General features: G+C 41.1%; 1 protein-coding gene across 7 annotated transcripts in view; it reads right to left on the reverse strand.

The window, feature by feature from the left end:
• The window catches only part of RBFOX1 (RNA binding fox-1 homolog 1), an 873,300-nt gene extending 858,304 nt beyond the window's left edge, over positions 1 to 14,996 (reverse strand). For 2 of the 7 annotated variants that reach the window (XM_084536930.1, XM_084536941.1), the window contains exon 1: positions 14,180 to 14,584. In XM_084536930.1, coding sequence (XP_084393056.1) covers positions 14,180 to 14,182 — 3 coding nt within the window. In that variant the 5' untranslated portion in view covers positions 14,183 to 14,584. Of the gene's footprint in view, positions 1 to 14,179 lie in introns of all 7 variants that reach the window. The other 5 variants (XM_084536912.1, XM_084536910.1, XM_084536908.1 and 2 more) reach the window with 4 other exon arrangements.
• Between the last annotated feature and the right edge of the window lie 983 nt (positions 14,997 to 15,979).

Genomic DNA, 15,979 nt, shown 5'->3' on the forward strand with positions numbered 1-15,979 from the left:
GTGTTACAGCACGTATTGCTTCCTTTCATATTACTGAGTTATAAACAATTATTATTAAAAGAGGGATCTTTGTGACAAGAACATACTGACATCTGCTGGCATTCTATAAATGCATTTCTCTAGATGGATTTAATGCCCTCAAACTTTCTTTCTTACTTATCTTGTTTGCATAACAAATTAACATTGTCCATATCTTAATAAACCAAATGTATACAATATTCTATACTTCGGAATGTTGAAGTGTGCACAGCATTCTGTAGCTAAGCAGTGTACAAAACTAATCTTCTCTTTTCGTATTTTACCTCTGAAGTACCACAAGAGATCATTTGTGCCTATGTTGTATAAGAATGTTTAGTGACAGGGCAGACAATTTACATCCAAATTATTATATCCCTAATTTCTTTACCAACAAAAGACCAGTATTACTAATTTACTATCCCAGCATGTAAGTAAAGCTGATGCTAAAGGTAAGACTCAGGCAAGACTCGTGCAATGGATGTACTGTTTCACCCTAACAGCTAGCAAATTGAAAGAATGGATTTTATTTGTATTAGCATCATAACACAAGGATATATATATACACAACTCCGAAGCATCTAGTAAACCACATACTGAGCATGGTACCGAAACACATGGGAGAAGATCCACTATCCATCTCTTGACACAATCACCACAGGTATTTGGGGTGTTTTGCTAATCAGAACATAGTCCACAGAGCTGAAGAGGTTTCAAGACTACAGCATGCAAAAGGCAGAATTTCTGGTTAACACAGAGTTCCTAAAGCAGCTATAATTTGGTATCATAGTGAATAAGGAATATTCTCTAATCACTATACACATCTGAATTTATTATTTGAAGTTTGCCATATATTCATTTAATGCTTGCTGTTGGAATCATAGCTTAAAGTTTCCTCCCCTGTGTGTGCTATAATGCAAAGTTATGGTTAATAATTTAAATGGAAAATAGAAGAAATTCAAAACTGTAGTTCATACTGAGTCAACAACTCAGATATGTTACAAATACATACTGAGGCACAGATTTAGTGTTAGAAAAAGTGATACAAGGCATAGAATATGAAGTTGAGCTGTGCTTAGTAGAAATCTTAAATACAGTCCTTAATGTTTTGCATTTCCAAGACAGCAGTCAGCCACAAAGTCACTCGCTTTCAACAGTTAATTAGACATATACATATCACTGAATCTCAAAGATGTGAAAGGAAATATAAAAACACTAAATTCACCTTTCTAAACCCTAATTTGTCTGTATTTTCGCTGCATGCACTTGTGTATTTTATTAGATGCTTAAACTAGCAGCCATATTTCTTAGGCTAGACGAACTAGAACAAGTAGCAGTAGATTTTAAAAATGAAAATATGCACAGCTCTTTTCCTTGCAAAAGTCTAACTAAACCTCACCACCCAGTAGAAAAATAAATACATTTTTCTGAGATGCAGAGGCAGTACCAGCTTGTCTGGCTCACATTTGTACGTCTCAGCCATGAAACAACAGTTCATGCAACTTTCTACATAGAGAAAGACAGCAGTACACATTAACCTTTCCAGCAAAGCAAACAGTAAACGGGAATGTAAAATCAAGTCCTCACAGGCCCTATAGCTTGCCAGGGGACAGAGCTGACAGCCCCACTGAAACACAGAGACCCAACAATGTAGCCATAAGCATTTCTGCACCGTGTACAGCATCAGCATAAGAGCAAGTAATTCATAACCAATTTCACCAGACCCAAACTACTCACATACTCCATGGCAGACACTATCCAATTCACACGTTCAGCTATCATAAGAAACATGCAGGTCATACTGTGACAGTGGGGGTGGCAGAGCACTGGGACAGGTTGCCCAGAGAGGTTGTGCAGTCTCCTTCTCTGGACACATTCAAAACCCGCCTGGATGCCATCCTGTGCAATGTGCTCTAGGTGATCCTGCTCGGCAGTGGGGTTGGACTGGGTGATCTTCAGAGGTCCATTGCCACCATGGCCATTCTGGGATTCTGTGATACTTCTTTCATACCGTTTGTTCATCTTTCACACGTAAGTTTCCACAGTCCTAAGACGAGGCACCTCTTACTATTTCAGCATCTCGTCTGGAAGGTCTACCCACGCTGAAGTGTCTAGGTCTAGTAGTTCACTTGGAACTCCCCTTCGGTTTTCTTGTTTGAGACAGTTCTATTAAATTGTTTAAAATTCTTATATATTAAACATCAGCAGAACAGATTTTAAAAAGAAAAAAAAAGGGGGGGTGGGAGGGAATGTGGTATTAAAATCTTAAAATCCTTCTACTCTTTAAAAAGGGTTTAAAAAGAGTAAAAAGAACATCATCTGGGGGTCCCCAAAGCTACCCTTTGACTGTAGAACCACAGGACCACTGATTTTCCCCAGTCAACCCAACACATGCTGCTGCCAAAGCCATTGCACAAATATCAGCTCTGATGCATCAAAATATAGAAGACCAGCTTTCTTCTTAGCAATTCAGATGACTCAAATAGCACAGATGCTTCACGTTTCAAGCTCTACTCTGAACTGCTCTGTTGTGTATTGGCAAAACTAAGGAGGCAAGTAACAAGAGGGGCCCAAATGATAAACGATTAGAAGACACCAACAGTGTTTCTCTTCCCTGTTACGATCAATATTATTTCCATTTGATTTAAACAAGAGAAAATCTGTAGCTCTTTAGCTGCTTCTAGCACTAACCGTATTCGCTTTGGAGATCTTCAAAGAAGATGAAATTTGAGACCAAAATATACAGCATTTTAAAAAGCAAAATAAACACAAACTGCAATGGGAGGTGTTGGTTCTGCATAACTCAGCAAGCCTTTTTTATGGCAATGTGGATGTCCTTATTAGAAGGCAACACCACCATAATCCTAAGAACTACCAATAGGACAAGTGCAGTGTTTGATTTAAACACATTTAGAGAACTAATGAAGGCAATTCACTGGTGAAAATTTACTTCAACTATAGTACAGATGCATCCATTTATGCACTGGAAAGAGAATTCATTCACAGGCAAAGCATAACCCTCTACTAACAGACTACAGGCACTGAATAGTTGGATTTTGACAAACAAAAGTCAGAAACAAGTAGAAATGAAGAGCCTGTCACCCAGCTCACTTGCTCTTGAGCTCTACTTTACTTGAATGTATTATTTGCTTATGGACAGTGCTATCACATACCATGGAAGTTCGTAACAAATCTGTTCTGAGGACTAGAGCAATCAAGATTTCAATCTAATTTGTATTTAATCTACTCTTGAGCAACTTGAAAGATACGATCACCTGAGAAAACCAAACTAAATAAAACCTTTGATGTAATAAATTAGTTTCCAGTATTCCTGCTTCTTGTATAAATCAGTTATAAAATATTTAATGCCTTTAGCAGGAAAAAAAAATACTATTGTAGAATTCAATATCCAGTAGGAGAATTTCTACTTTTGTTAGAAGTCTAGATTCACATCTTATTTTGCTAATTTTCCTCAGGACAAATATGGAAAGAAAAAAATTTCCTCTGACATCACAGACTTTTTATTTTTCCTTTATTCAGCCTGCTTGCAAAGCTTTAACATAGAGAAGCATTAAACTGACTACAATAAACGTTTATTAAAACTTGTACCTGTTTTAAGACACTCTTATAAAACAACACTGATACTAAGAATTACTCATGCCCGATTATTGTTCTTTTATGCAACAAAATGCAACAAGAGCAGCAACCTACCATGCCAAATGAGGAGCATCTGTCAGGCATAGTGTCAATGACACATCGGCTGCACCGCAGTTCATCACACTTTCAAGATAATCTAAATTTTAACTCTGTGGCAGCCACTGTGAAATTCACTACTCCAGTCCAGTTGACAGCAGTGAATGAAGTACCTGCATCACCATTAACTCTTCAGAGATGTGATTTTTGCCTGTATTACTACTGGTAATTACACAAAAGGCAGCTGAAGAGTGCCCAAGAAGACAGAGTCCTATGACAACTTTCCTCTAAAAGCCAACTGGTACAGGATAAGCCTTAAATACTAGCAGCTGCTGTCATCAGAAACACAGGTCAGAGACACTGGACATTTAGAGGAGGAGACACAAAGGATTTGGTACAATATATAACACTTTGGTACTTTGTGTATACCTGTTGGTGTACATGTGCATCTGTTTGTGCATGTGCTCATGTGTGTGACTATGGCAACGCGTTACTCACGTGCCACTGATGCTCATCAACAATGCACTGATGTTCAAAAGGGATTGTTGTTTCAAAAGGGATTTTGCCACGTATGTCAAACTGTTCGTTCCATTACCCTTCATCATTTATTCTCCCACTGTAAAAGTACTGACAAAGCTGACAAAACCTGAAAAAATAAGTTTCTCTATGTCAGTCTATCAGACATTGTGCACAACGCAGTGATTTGCAGTTACAGCCCTCCCTCTGCAACTTCTGTCAGAGGCAAACTGAGAGCAACAAACTATGAAAAGAAATCCATAGATGTTCAAAGCATTCTGAATTCTTGTATTCTCAGAACAATAGCTCTTTCAGACCCTGGTGTTATTACAATGCCTCATGCAAACCTTCCTTCCCTGCCTCTTTGCTAAATAGCAGTTTTAGCATAACTAGACGGCTGCAAGCCTAGCAAAAATAAAACTTAATTGCTACTTCTACCTTGGTAGCTCCAGAACCAACAGAGAAGAATAAAAAAGAAAATCTGAACTGGCAAAGTGCCACATTTAGGGAAATACGCATATTAAAAAGGCTAACATGATACGTCTGCAAAGATCCATTTTTTTTTCTTTTCAAAGTGGAAATAATTCTACTAAATACAAATGCAGACCATAACATATAAATAGTACAAGACTAGTGTATTTTTTAGAAGAAAAATAAATGACCAGGAAAGCCTTTCATTTCTCTTGATTGTAGCAAGCAAATTTGACAGAGTTCTCATTGTAAAAACATAAGATTAAAAAGTGCAAAAGCAAAAATGGTCTGATTTGTAAAGAAACTGGAACAATACTGTGGACTCCAGGAACAGAAAGGATGGGCATTTTTATTAAAACAAAACATTCTTATGACTCGGTCATGTCTCATTTTTTAGCTATTTGTTTTTATTTATCGTTTACTGTCTTGTTCTGTATCGTGTATTACTGATAAGTTACATATTTTGTATAGAACTTATGAGGAAATTGTATCTTACTAAATGTGATCACTTTAAAATATTTTCCAAAAAGACTGAAACAAACAAATAAATTATTCTTTTCATCAGAGACAGTGTTGCTGCCCAGGACTCTGAGAAGGTACCACGACCTCACTGTACTTGCCAGCTGTCTCCAGGGGGCCCACACAATCCTACAGAACCTCACAGGACTGCACGGGGCTGTTACGAGGCACTTCTGGATACACAATGTCAAATAAGCACCTTCACATCTAGAATATAATAAAATACTTAGTTTTCTCTGCAGGCAATGTTGTACATAATGAGATTTCTAGGAACCCTTAAGTCCTTTTGAAAATCCACTCACATTGCAACCGACATATATATCGTATCTGGATACAATGAAATGAAGTTTGGGTTAACTCAAGGGCAAGAACAAAACCTAGAGGGCTGAAACATGGCTAACATGAAAACCTCAGGCTAACCAAATTATAGGGAAAACAAATCAGAAGTGTTATCACCAAGAGTTGAATACATACTTTTGCTGCAATAAAATGGCAATTGCTGAAAACAGAACCATACCCAAAATGATAAGGAGGCCAAACTATTTGACTGTATCATTCTGTTCATTTGAACCAACAAGCTGTGATTCATCAGCTCATTCACTGGATATGAACTGGATAGTCCACAAAGCGAGGAGGAAAGATCCTATCGGCACCAAAGCTGACTGATTGTAACGCATTTTACAGTGGGAGGAGTAAAACATGCCTTCAGTATCAAAAAAGATAGGATTTTTGAATAAGGCTTACACAAAGCAAAAGGATCTCTTCGTCCATCACACCACAAAGTGCTCTTTGCAGCAGGCTACAAATAAGGCACTGACTTTCTCCACCTGACAACAAGGCTGATGTTTCCCATCGTGGCATAAAATACTTAATAACTGGTTACAATCTGTAAGTGATTCAGAACAGATTCAGCATTGACCAAAATGTAACATTGTAAAACAAAGGAATGAAAACATAAAACAAAAGCTCACGGGTAGGTATCAGAGATTGGAAACAGTACTAATGAAATAACCTTTATATAAGTTGAGGACATTCACAATGAAGCAAGTGTGCAAAACATGCAATATAGACAATTTTTGTATTTGGCAGGAGCTCAATAGTTGTAATGACCAGGGGGAACCCAATCGGTCTCCCGTGGAGGCAGCTGCAGACTAACATTATCACGATGGCAACAGAGAAGAGGTCATCACAAAGTGAAGAAGCCATTTGGAGAGTGTCCTAAATTAAGAAGTGGGCAAAGACGGTCTAATATCACAGAAAGATCAGGAGGATATCTAGATCCATTAATCTTCCTGCTGAGTAACTCTGTGTCGCTCAATTCAAACTGCACTCTGGGACTTCCTTAGCATTTATATTGTTGCAGACTTAAAATGGGTATCACCATGTGGTAGATGACATTTTAGGCAGTTCATCTCAGAAGCTGGAGGAAAGGACATTTAAGTAACTACTCACACACAGAGTGGACTGTCTGTGGTGGAGTGAGAATTTTTTTTTAGCCTACAGCTTTAGTGTAGAGCTTCACTGTAACAGAAGACAGTATTTCATCAAATTATTTCCTGTGCCACTGATCAAAGACAACAACGCAACAGCACTACTTGAAACTGATGCTTTCTCCAGCCTTCCCACCAAAGAAGCCAAACTAAGTTCTGTGTCCAAGCAACACAGTGTGTTGCATCCCAAGGCAGAGTGCTTACAGAATTTACCTAACTTTGAAGATGGAAGATTATTCTGCAATGAGTGTTTCACAAGGTATTCTATATTTTTACATAGGGACTGTTGACAGGATCTTCATTTACCATCAAGTTCATTTGCTCAAGGAAATAGCTCCATAATAGTGCATAATCCCTATTTATGTAAGAAAAAATGCTAAGAGATCTATCTGGTTTTGCCACTACTATATCAAAAAACAGTACTTGTGAGAAAAGTGTTTTTTTTTTTTTTTTTTTTTTTTTTTTTTTGCCAGGGCAGACAAAAATACCAATATTGGCTTTGTCACAGAATGCCAAGCCTTTTTCTTGGATCAGTGCCATTTAATATTTTCTGTTTCTCTCTTCCCAAACTATAAAATGTTGATCCCATACAACATATGGTGAAAAAAATCAGACTGCTAGGACCTGTTTAATAAAACAACAAATTCACAAGATAAATACAGAAACTTGGAAAGTGGCTATCCAAGGACCAGTACTGCCTGTTCATGATATGTTTGTAAAAGAAAACTGTATACAATGGACAGAGATATAGGAGACACGTTTTTTCAAGACAGCAAGACTATTACACATTTCGAGATCCAGGTTTGTTTGTGGTTCATTAGAGACTTAACATGATTTTTTCTGCCGAAATGCAAAACTCCATACTGTATTGTCACTTTTTTTAAGAGGATAGTTTTGTATGTGTAACCTTTTTCTGCATGTTTCTTCTCATGTGTGAGCTACAGATATGTGAAAGACAAGCTAAAAAACACCCCACAGAGCAACCTAGGTGTAAGCCAGCCAACTGCAACAGCATTGGGCTTTCTCACCAGGGCAGTACATCCAAATTCACTGCTCTTTTATCTCATGTGATGATGGTGTTGATTTTAATATATCAAATCTTTTTTCCTGTTATTTTTAACACAACTGTCCAGTAAGACTAGATTTTATTCCACCTGTGTACTTCTCTACAACTGCTTTAAGAAAACTTTGATTTGAAATAATAGCTTAAAATTTCTACCCACGCTTTCACATATGGATGCCTTCAAAACAGCATACATTCAGAGCTGAAATTTTCTACCTCAAGTTTCTTTCCTGAACTTCTCAGGAAACAAAATGTATTTTCAGGCTGGCCTCTTGTTGCTCTGATCATACAGTAGTTGCTCATGTGTAAGAAAGAGACTGAATGCAGAGAAAATAAAATTAATAGAAATGCTGTGGAACCAGCAAACAATTAGAAGAGCAAGACCCTATGAAGAGTACATCAACATGTATTCACACATTGCTAAATGCTAGAAAATCCAGCAGAAAAGTCATTAATAAATGCCTTAAAGGACAAGTTTTAGTCGCAACTGGCACCCTGACACACTCAAAAATCAGTGAACTACAAAACACAGAAGGAAGCCAGACTCACTAACTGCAGCTCTCATTGCTACTTGTTTAATGATGAGAAGGTTACAAATAGCAATTTTTTAAAATATATTATGTTGTTTCTTTGTCATTCTTTTTGGTGTTGTTTTGTACCCTAAACTTTATCCAGGGTGGTACACTGCAGGGTTGAACACAGGTGTTTTGTCAACCACAAGAATATGCATCTTTTGGAGTGCTTGCAATGCTGGCCACAAACAGCTGCATCAGGTCCTACAGTCCCCATCATGCCACTTACCTTAAAAGTGATTCAGTTTTGCATGTTTGCCTTTTAACACAACCCAGGCCTCTCAGCTCTAGCTGCTGTAACAATATTCCCACCTGCATTTCTACCTGAAGTAGAATGACAATTATGTTAATGGCCACGAATTTGCTCAGTGATTTTCACAGCAGCTTGAGTGACTGCAGTCAGCCTCGCACTGACACTCCCCATTTGTGGTACAGTGCTCCCACTCTCGACAGCTGTCTTAATTTTAAGGCAGTGTATTGCATAGCTAGGCAGTAAGGCATCTGTCAATCTAAATATTACCTAGATCTAAATTATTTACCTTCCTCCTTTCAGAGAACTAGCTGCAATACCATCCAGCTATTTGGAAACAAAGGATTTTAAAACTGCAGCCAAAGTTGCAAAATGTTCTGGGTTTTTGGTGGTGGTGGTTTTTTAACTAGCCTCATAAAAATTGCAAGAGTTTTGGAATTGTATACGTGTTTTCTATCAGAGAATCTTCAAACATTTTTTACATTTCTGAAAGGAACATGCAAAATTCCTAACAGTTACTTTCCCCCTTAAAAGAGCCAAACAGTTCATACTTCAAAATAAGCTTCAGAAACAATCAAGAATTTCTGAATATTCATGAAAAACTCCATTTATACATATTCTTGCTTCTGGAGAGGTTCTATGCAAAGTACAAAATCTGGAGCAGAACAGAGGAAGCCCAGACTGGGTGTTAGGAAAAGCTTCTTCACCAAGAGGGTGGTCAGGCACTGGCACAGGCTCCCCAGGGCAGTGCTCAGACCCTGAGCCTGCCAGAGTGCATGGAACACTTTGACAGTGCCCTTAGATAGATGGTTTAACTCTTAGGTTGTGCTGTGCAGGGCCAGGAGTTGAACTCAATGATCCTTGTGGGTCCCTTCTAACTCAGGAATTTCTATGAATCTATGATTAAACTACACCTACCTAGCAAAAAACAGAACTTCTGAAGTCTGACAAGCACATCTTTGGCATTCAATGTTGGTTGATATCTAATTGTATTCCACAATGTGAATCAAACATGACTGCTTTGTTGTGCTCTTCAGAATGTTACACATGCTACAGTGCTGCTGCTATGTAACACCGTGAAATCCCAGCATCCCAAAAGTGTTCTCCTGTGTCAGGTAAGATTTCCTTCTGGTTTCCTTTCATTTTTCTGCACATCAGCTTAAAGGACACAAATAAAATGATCTCATTTGCAGTAAGTTGTAGTCCTTGGCATATTAAAATTTAGCAAAATAATACAGTTATGAAAAGCGTAATAGATACTGATAGACAACTTCATAAACCTTTTCATTTTTAATCATAAATGCATATGTTCTAACAAGTGGTAAGATCAGTACCTACTTATACTATATTCAGGAACACAGAACATGAAGTTTCAGAGATGGCACTACACTTCTTAGAAGAAGAATTTGCACTGGAAAATTATGATGGGTACTGAAGAAATCCAGCATTTATTTAAAAGAATCAAACTAACATACATAGGTGCAACTATTAAAAAATACAAACAAAAAGCAACAATAAAAAATTAAGAGTTCCCATTAATTATTTGTGAAAGGATCCTCAGAGATAGGATCTTTCTGCTCTCACGAAACACTGCAGTTCTTATTTTTTCAAATTTTGCACAATCCAGCCAACAGTAGATCTGCCACTAATTTCAATGACTTCACAATCACAGATACTTCTTAGATACGTATTAGGTGGCTACCTAATCTTCTGTTTGCTATTTTAAGACCTGCCTATTCACTTGTTTCCAAACTCTTCAGTTTTTCTCCCATACTATTTTTACAAATGAGCATCTCCAGACTCCTCCTACATGAAACAGGAACAAGGCAAGATGCAGTCAAGAACAGTATGTATACACTCTTCTGTCAGATGCACAAAATGAATCTTTAAAAGAAAATACTTATTTTTCAGCTGGTCTATTCGCTCAAGATGTAGTTTTGTACGTCAGTCTCAATTAAGGTAATTAAGGTAGGTTTTTGTTTGTTTGTTTGTTTGTTTTTTCAGTGTAATGGAGCTTTTAGAAACTGTACGTTAAACATACCCATGCCTTCCACAACTCTAAGTAATATATTTCCTTGTGGTCAGGAAATTCCATCCTCACAGCATATAATGATGATGATTAGTTTTAAAAATCAGATATTGCCATTTCAAAGCTACAGCATGATAAATTAGTGGAGCTGAATTATTGACCTCAGCCATTGGTCTCTTCTGTCCACTGCTTCGCCCACACCGAGTGAATGCTGAACAGCTCTTCTGGTCTGAAATGCAGCTTACCTGTCCATACAAAGTGAGACCAAGGATACAATTTCCATTAAATCCTTCCTAAAAACTGTATTGGTATATGATTCCTGGATATGTTTACGGTGATGTTTGCTTATTAATTGCTCACTTCTGGCCACAAGTACTATTTTTACCTCTACCACAATATGAAGCCCAACAAAACTTCCATAAACCTTATGGAAATGCCACATACCGAGGCCCAAGCTACTAGATAAGAATAATTTTAAGTTAAGCACTAACCAGCCATGCTTAATTCACATACTGAAACAGATTGGCTTCATACAGAAAACACATTTGCAACCATACACCACCACTATATGTCCCATCCGCTGCCTGCAATGTCACATTAACGTGAGCATTTGTAACGTGGATTGGGGTTGCTCTGTCAGGAACAACCTGAAGACATAGACATAGAACAGCCCCTCCACTGCAGCATGTCCCTGGCCAAGTGAGTAACTGCAGGGACATCTCTTTGGGGGAATTTCTGTCACGTTAATCACCTGCTGGCAGCAACTGGAAAACTTTACTGTAATTTTGTTTTTCTACCATGTCTTGATAAACAGCATCAGTAAATATCATTATATGCAAACACATCATTGCTGCAGTGCACTAAGTATCTAAAATGTACCCATAATAATAACATCAAGTGCTTTGTTATTAAAAAAAAGAAACAAACAACCAAACGACATCAACAAAAAAACAGTCCATCCATGAAGATTAAAGTGATTAAACTCAGTTTATTTTTCATTAGAGTCAATTTTGTAATTCTCACGAAAACCCAGCAATACTAAAATCTAAACCAAACAGATAAACACGGTTCTTACATTTCTTCCACTCCTATTTCTAAAATAATAATAATGGTAATAATTTATTTCTAAGTTAGTGGTAGTAGTAGTAAGAGTCATATAAATGTACACACCCAATACTTTCACTGCACTGTCACTAACCTCCAGAGAACACAAAAGACTGGGGAGATGCAGGCAAAATAACTTTCCTGAAAAAGAAAGGTCCATGTCTTTCTATGTGCTGCTAAAGCTGGATGCCCAGCCAGCGCTGTCCTGACATGAAGGCACAGGCCACCTGGAAAAACCAGAGAATACGTGGGACTAGCAGAAAAGCAGCAGATCCCCCAGAAAGCAGTAAGAAGGACTGAGGGAGGGACTACCTGTGCTTACTGGGGGGACAGCCAGTTTGGAGGAAACAAGAAAAAATGAAGAGCATAGACTAAGAAGAAAACATGAGGTGAAATAAATAAGCAAATGGTGAAAGCAGGAGGAGCTAAAGCAAGGAGAAGGAACATAGAAGAAACACACAAACCTCCAAGAGAGATGACACAGGTGTAAACTGGTCATGCCCTGGACAGACAGACTGCCTGCCTGAGTGACCAAGTTATCTTCAGTCCTGCTATCCCCTGCTTTAACTTCAAAGGGGATTTGTGGAGGGCTGCAGCTTGGGAACTAAGAGGAAACTTCAAAACCCAGCAGCACTGGCAGCCATGGCCTACGGACATCCCATTCTCCCTCCTCTGCAGTAATCAGCAGTGCATGCATGCTAGTAAGGGAGAGAGCAGACACCACTACAATAATTCACAGTGCTGTGAATCGAACCTTGCAGTCCTACATGCATGCTCATATTTTACACCGGAGAAGTGTACATTATGAATCCAAGAATTAACAATTCTACACTCTTCCTCGACACTTGACTCCTGCCAGTATTTCTGTCATTTAAGGCTATCTTTTTTATGAAAGCCAGAAAAGCACCCTCAGTGCCTCAAGGACACCAAGTACTGCAATTACAAGAACTATGAAAATCATCGGCATTCTGCGCATTTTATTCATTATATTTGTCAGCTATATTACTGATAGCTAAGTACTAATTGAAAGAAAAAAAAAACCTACAACCTTGACAACTATAAACACAGACTTCATTTCAGGAAATGCCTCATCCTTTTTAAACTGTATCTACCAGAAGAACAAATGGTAAATGAAACTTGGGTAGCCAAGCCTTTAAAGCCTACCTGAGAGTTCAGCAAATTTGGACTACAAGCACAAATGCTACATAGCTTCCCAAAACCTCATGAATTCAAAACTGTTCAAGTAAAAGAAAATAAAAATAGGCTAAAACTACCATAGTTTGAGCTATTCTAAATCGCTACTGTAAATCTGATAACCAGAGCATGTGATACCAAATACTTTCTTAGAAACAACGTGATTTATTCAGATAGGCATTGAAAATTCAACCCCCCATCCCTACTGCAGCCACTCTTCCCAATATGCATTTTGTCAAGCAGCTGTGACTGTTTTGTCTCTAAAAAAAAAAAAAAAAAAAAAAAAAGAATTATTTGATTGTGACATGAGGAATAACTTCATTTCAGATTGTAATACTTCCATGATCATCAATCTCCACCACAGAATGCAAAAATCTTGCTCCTACTTTTATATTCCATGCATGTAATTGTTTTCACACTTCTAAATGACAAATGTAACACACAGTATATTTCCCTAATTATCATTAAGTCCAGAATGAGAAGGGAAGGAAGGGACTTTACATTCTTGGGACCCCATCTTCTAGGTCTATTATACCTTAAAATTCAATTCCCATTGAATAAGCTGCATTTTATTTAAAGTGAAAAACCGGTCATCGCTGCCCTACATGAGGCTCAAGCTCGCTACGTCACATTTGCAAGTCAGAGCAGAAAAACAAAAGTCGCAGATTTGGACAAGATCTTTCACACTGCTGATGTGAATCACTTCAAACTTTAGACCGCATTTGTCCCACCATCTGCGTGCGCCATGGCAAGTTGGCGGCTCCATCACCAACAGCCATATTACAGATTTGGGCACTGCCGGGCGCGTGCCCCTGTCACACCGCAGACGCGTGCTGCTGCTGCTGAGAGCGGCAGCCCAGGTGGAGCTACCTGTGCATGTAGCAGGCAACACAGACACCTGCCTTCTAATGGAACCGTGCAGGAACACATGAAATGATGAGTAGCCTAGGGTGTAGGTAACCACCGATGACTTACAGGCAAGTAGTTTTCCGGCCGCTGAGCATCTCCCCTCTTTCAGTCGCCAACTCGCCTGGTCGCCGTCTGACCATTTTCTGGCGCTGCTTTATTTTGGGCCCCCACCTCCCGTGCCCGCCGCCTCCCCCCCGACGGGCTCGGCCGGGGCCCCGCCGCCCCCCGCTCCCTCCCGCAGCCCCGGCAGCGCGACCCCCGCCCGGGCCGCCCCGGAAACTTTGGGGGAGCGACGCCTCCTGCCCCGGCCCCCCCTCCTCGACCCCCTGTCCGCGGGGCCGCGACCGAACTCACCATAAAGAGGCGGGCGGCGACCGCGGCGCCTCTCCCGTCCGAAGCCAGCGGCCGCGCCGGGAAAGTGGCAGCGGGACGCGGCTCCCCGCCGCCGCCGCCTCAGCCCTTCCCCGCCCTCCCGGCTGCGCGCCGCGCCCCCCCCGCCGCCGCCGCCCGGTAGCGGAGCCCCCGGCCCGCCCGCGGGCTGAGCGGGCAGCGGCGGCCGGTGGAGGGGGCGAGCGAGGCGGGCGGCTTCTCGCTGCTGCGCTGCGCCGCGGCCAGCGGGAGCCCCGCGGCGCTCGGGCAGGGACCCGGCCGGCTGCGGGCGGAGGCGCTGCCGCTCGCCAGCCTCCGCCGAACGCGGCTCCGGAGCGGGCGAGCGGGCGGAGGTGACCTTCAAGCCCGGCGGGGGCTCCGCGGCAGGGCTCGGCGGCCGCGCGGCGGCGCCCGGGTGCCCGGCGGCGCCCTGAGGCGCGGCCCCGCGGGGGCCCCGCTGCGCGCGGTGGCCCCGGGGGGCGGCGAGCGGCGGCCGCGGCCGGGCCCCCCTGGCGGCACCGCCTCGCCTCGGCGGCGCGGTCGCAACTTTTCGTCCGCAGGGGTCTGGCCGGTCCTGGGGGCTGCTGTCCCGGCAGCCTGGGGCGGCGGCCGAAGCCCTCGTGGATGCGGGAAGCCGGCGAGGGGCTCGACGAAGCGCCGCCAAGCGCCGCTTGGGAAGGCGCTGGGCAGAAGGGTGCCCTTGGCTCTAGGCGGGCATCGCTGCCTGCCGCCTCCCGGCCGAGGGAAAGCACGTCCGGCTCCAACTCCAGCGCTCAGCTAATGAGAAGAGCATCGCGGCGCCCCTCAGCGCGGGGACTGCCGTTGTATTGCGCTGCCAGGAGCCCTTCATGAGAAAGTTTGAGGCAAAATAATAATAATAATAATAATAATAATAATAATAATAATAATAATAATAATAATAATAATAATAATAACAATAACAACAACAACAACAACATTAATAAATAAACATTAATAAATAAACATCAAGACCTGCCAGAACGCTGCCTCGTCCTTTCCAATACATTAATTCTGTAATGATCAAACATCTTTGTGCTGCGCAACCTCCAGTTGATAATTTAATGCCACTGGGATTTAATTCAACGTGTAACCTGTGTCAATCACACGTGGGTGCTCTGAGGATAAGAGCAAGACAGGCTACCCCTCACGGCTTAGAGGCAGGGGGTGGCTTTAGGTATGTGGAATTAAAAGGGAGAATAGTAATAATAGTGCAGCTGGTGTGAGGAAGCCAGCTTCAAATTCTAAACATATCAGAATATGATTATTTAAAAAATGCTTTCCATGAATAATGTACTTATAAATTCTTTCATCTGTGCTGAAAATAAATACAGCCACAGTATTTTCAAGTTCAACCACAGATTGCACAGATGACATACACAGAAGTAGCTCAAACACAAATACCTATAGCCCAGGGCTTCTATTCGTGGCTTGGGCCTTGGCCTGTTTCTTTTGTTATTTATTTAAGTAGCAGGAGTGACGTTTGGTCCCCCGAGTACTGAAAGCAGGACTGCTCAGGAATGTACCAAGTCACACTAGTTCACGGAGCAGGGTTGTTTAAGCAGTAAATTCAGAATTTTCTACTCCTCATCGTATATGAAACTGTTAAACTAAGGGCTGGAAACCTTCAGCTCCAAGCTGCTTAAATCTGTTAGAGTACTGAGATGTATGAAGTCAGACATACATGCATTTTCAGGATCAAAATCTGGTTTAAAGTTATTGCATCAGATTCTCTGATAATGCATGTCCCACTTTGTGACCCAAGCT

Source organism: Aythya ferina, assembly GCF_964211825.1.
Source record: "Aythya ferina genome assembly, chromosome: 15".
NCBI lineage: Eukaryota > Metazoa > Chordata > Aves > Anseriformes > Anatidae > Aythya > Aythya ferina.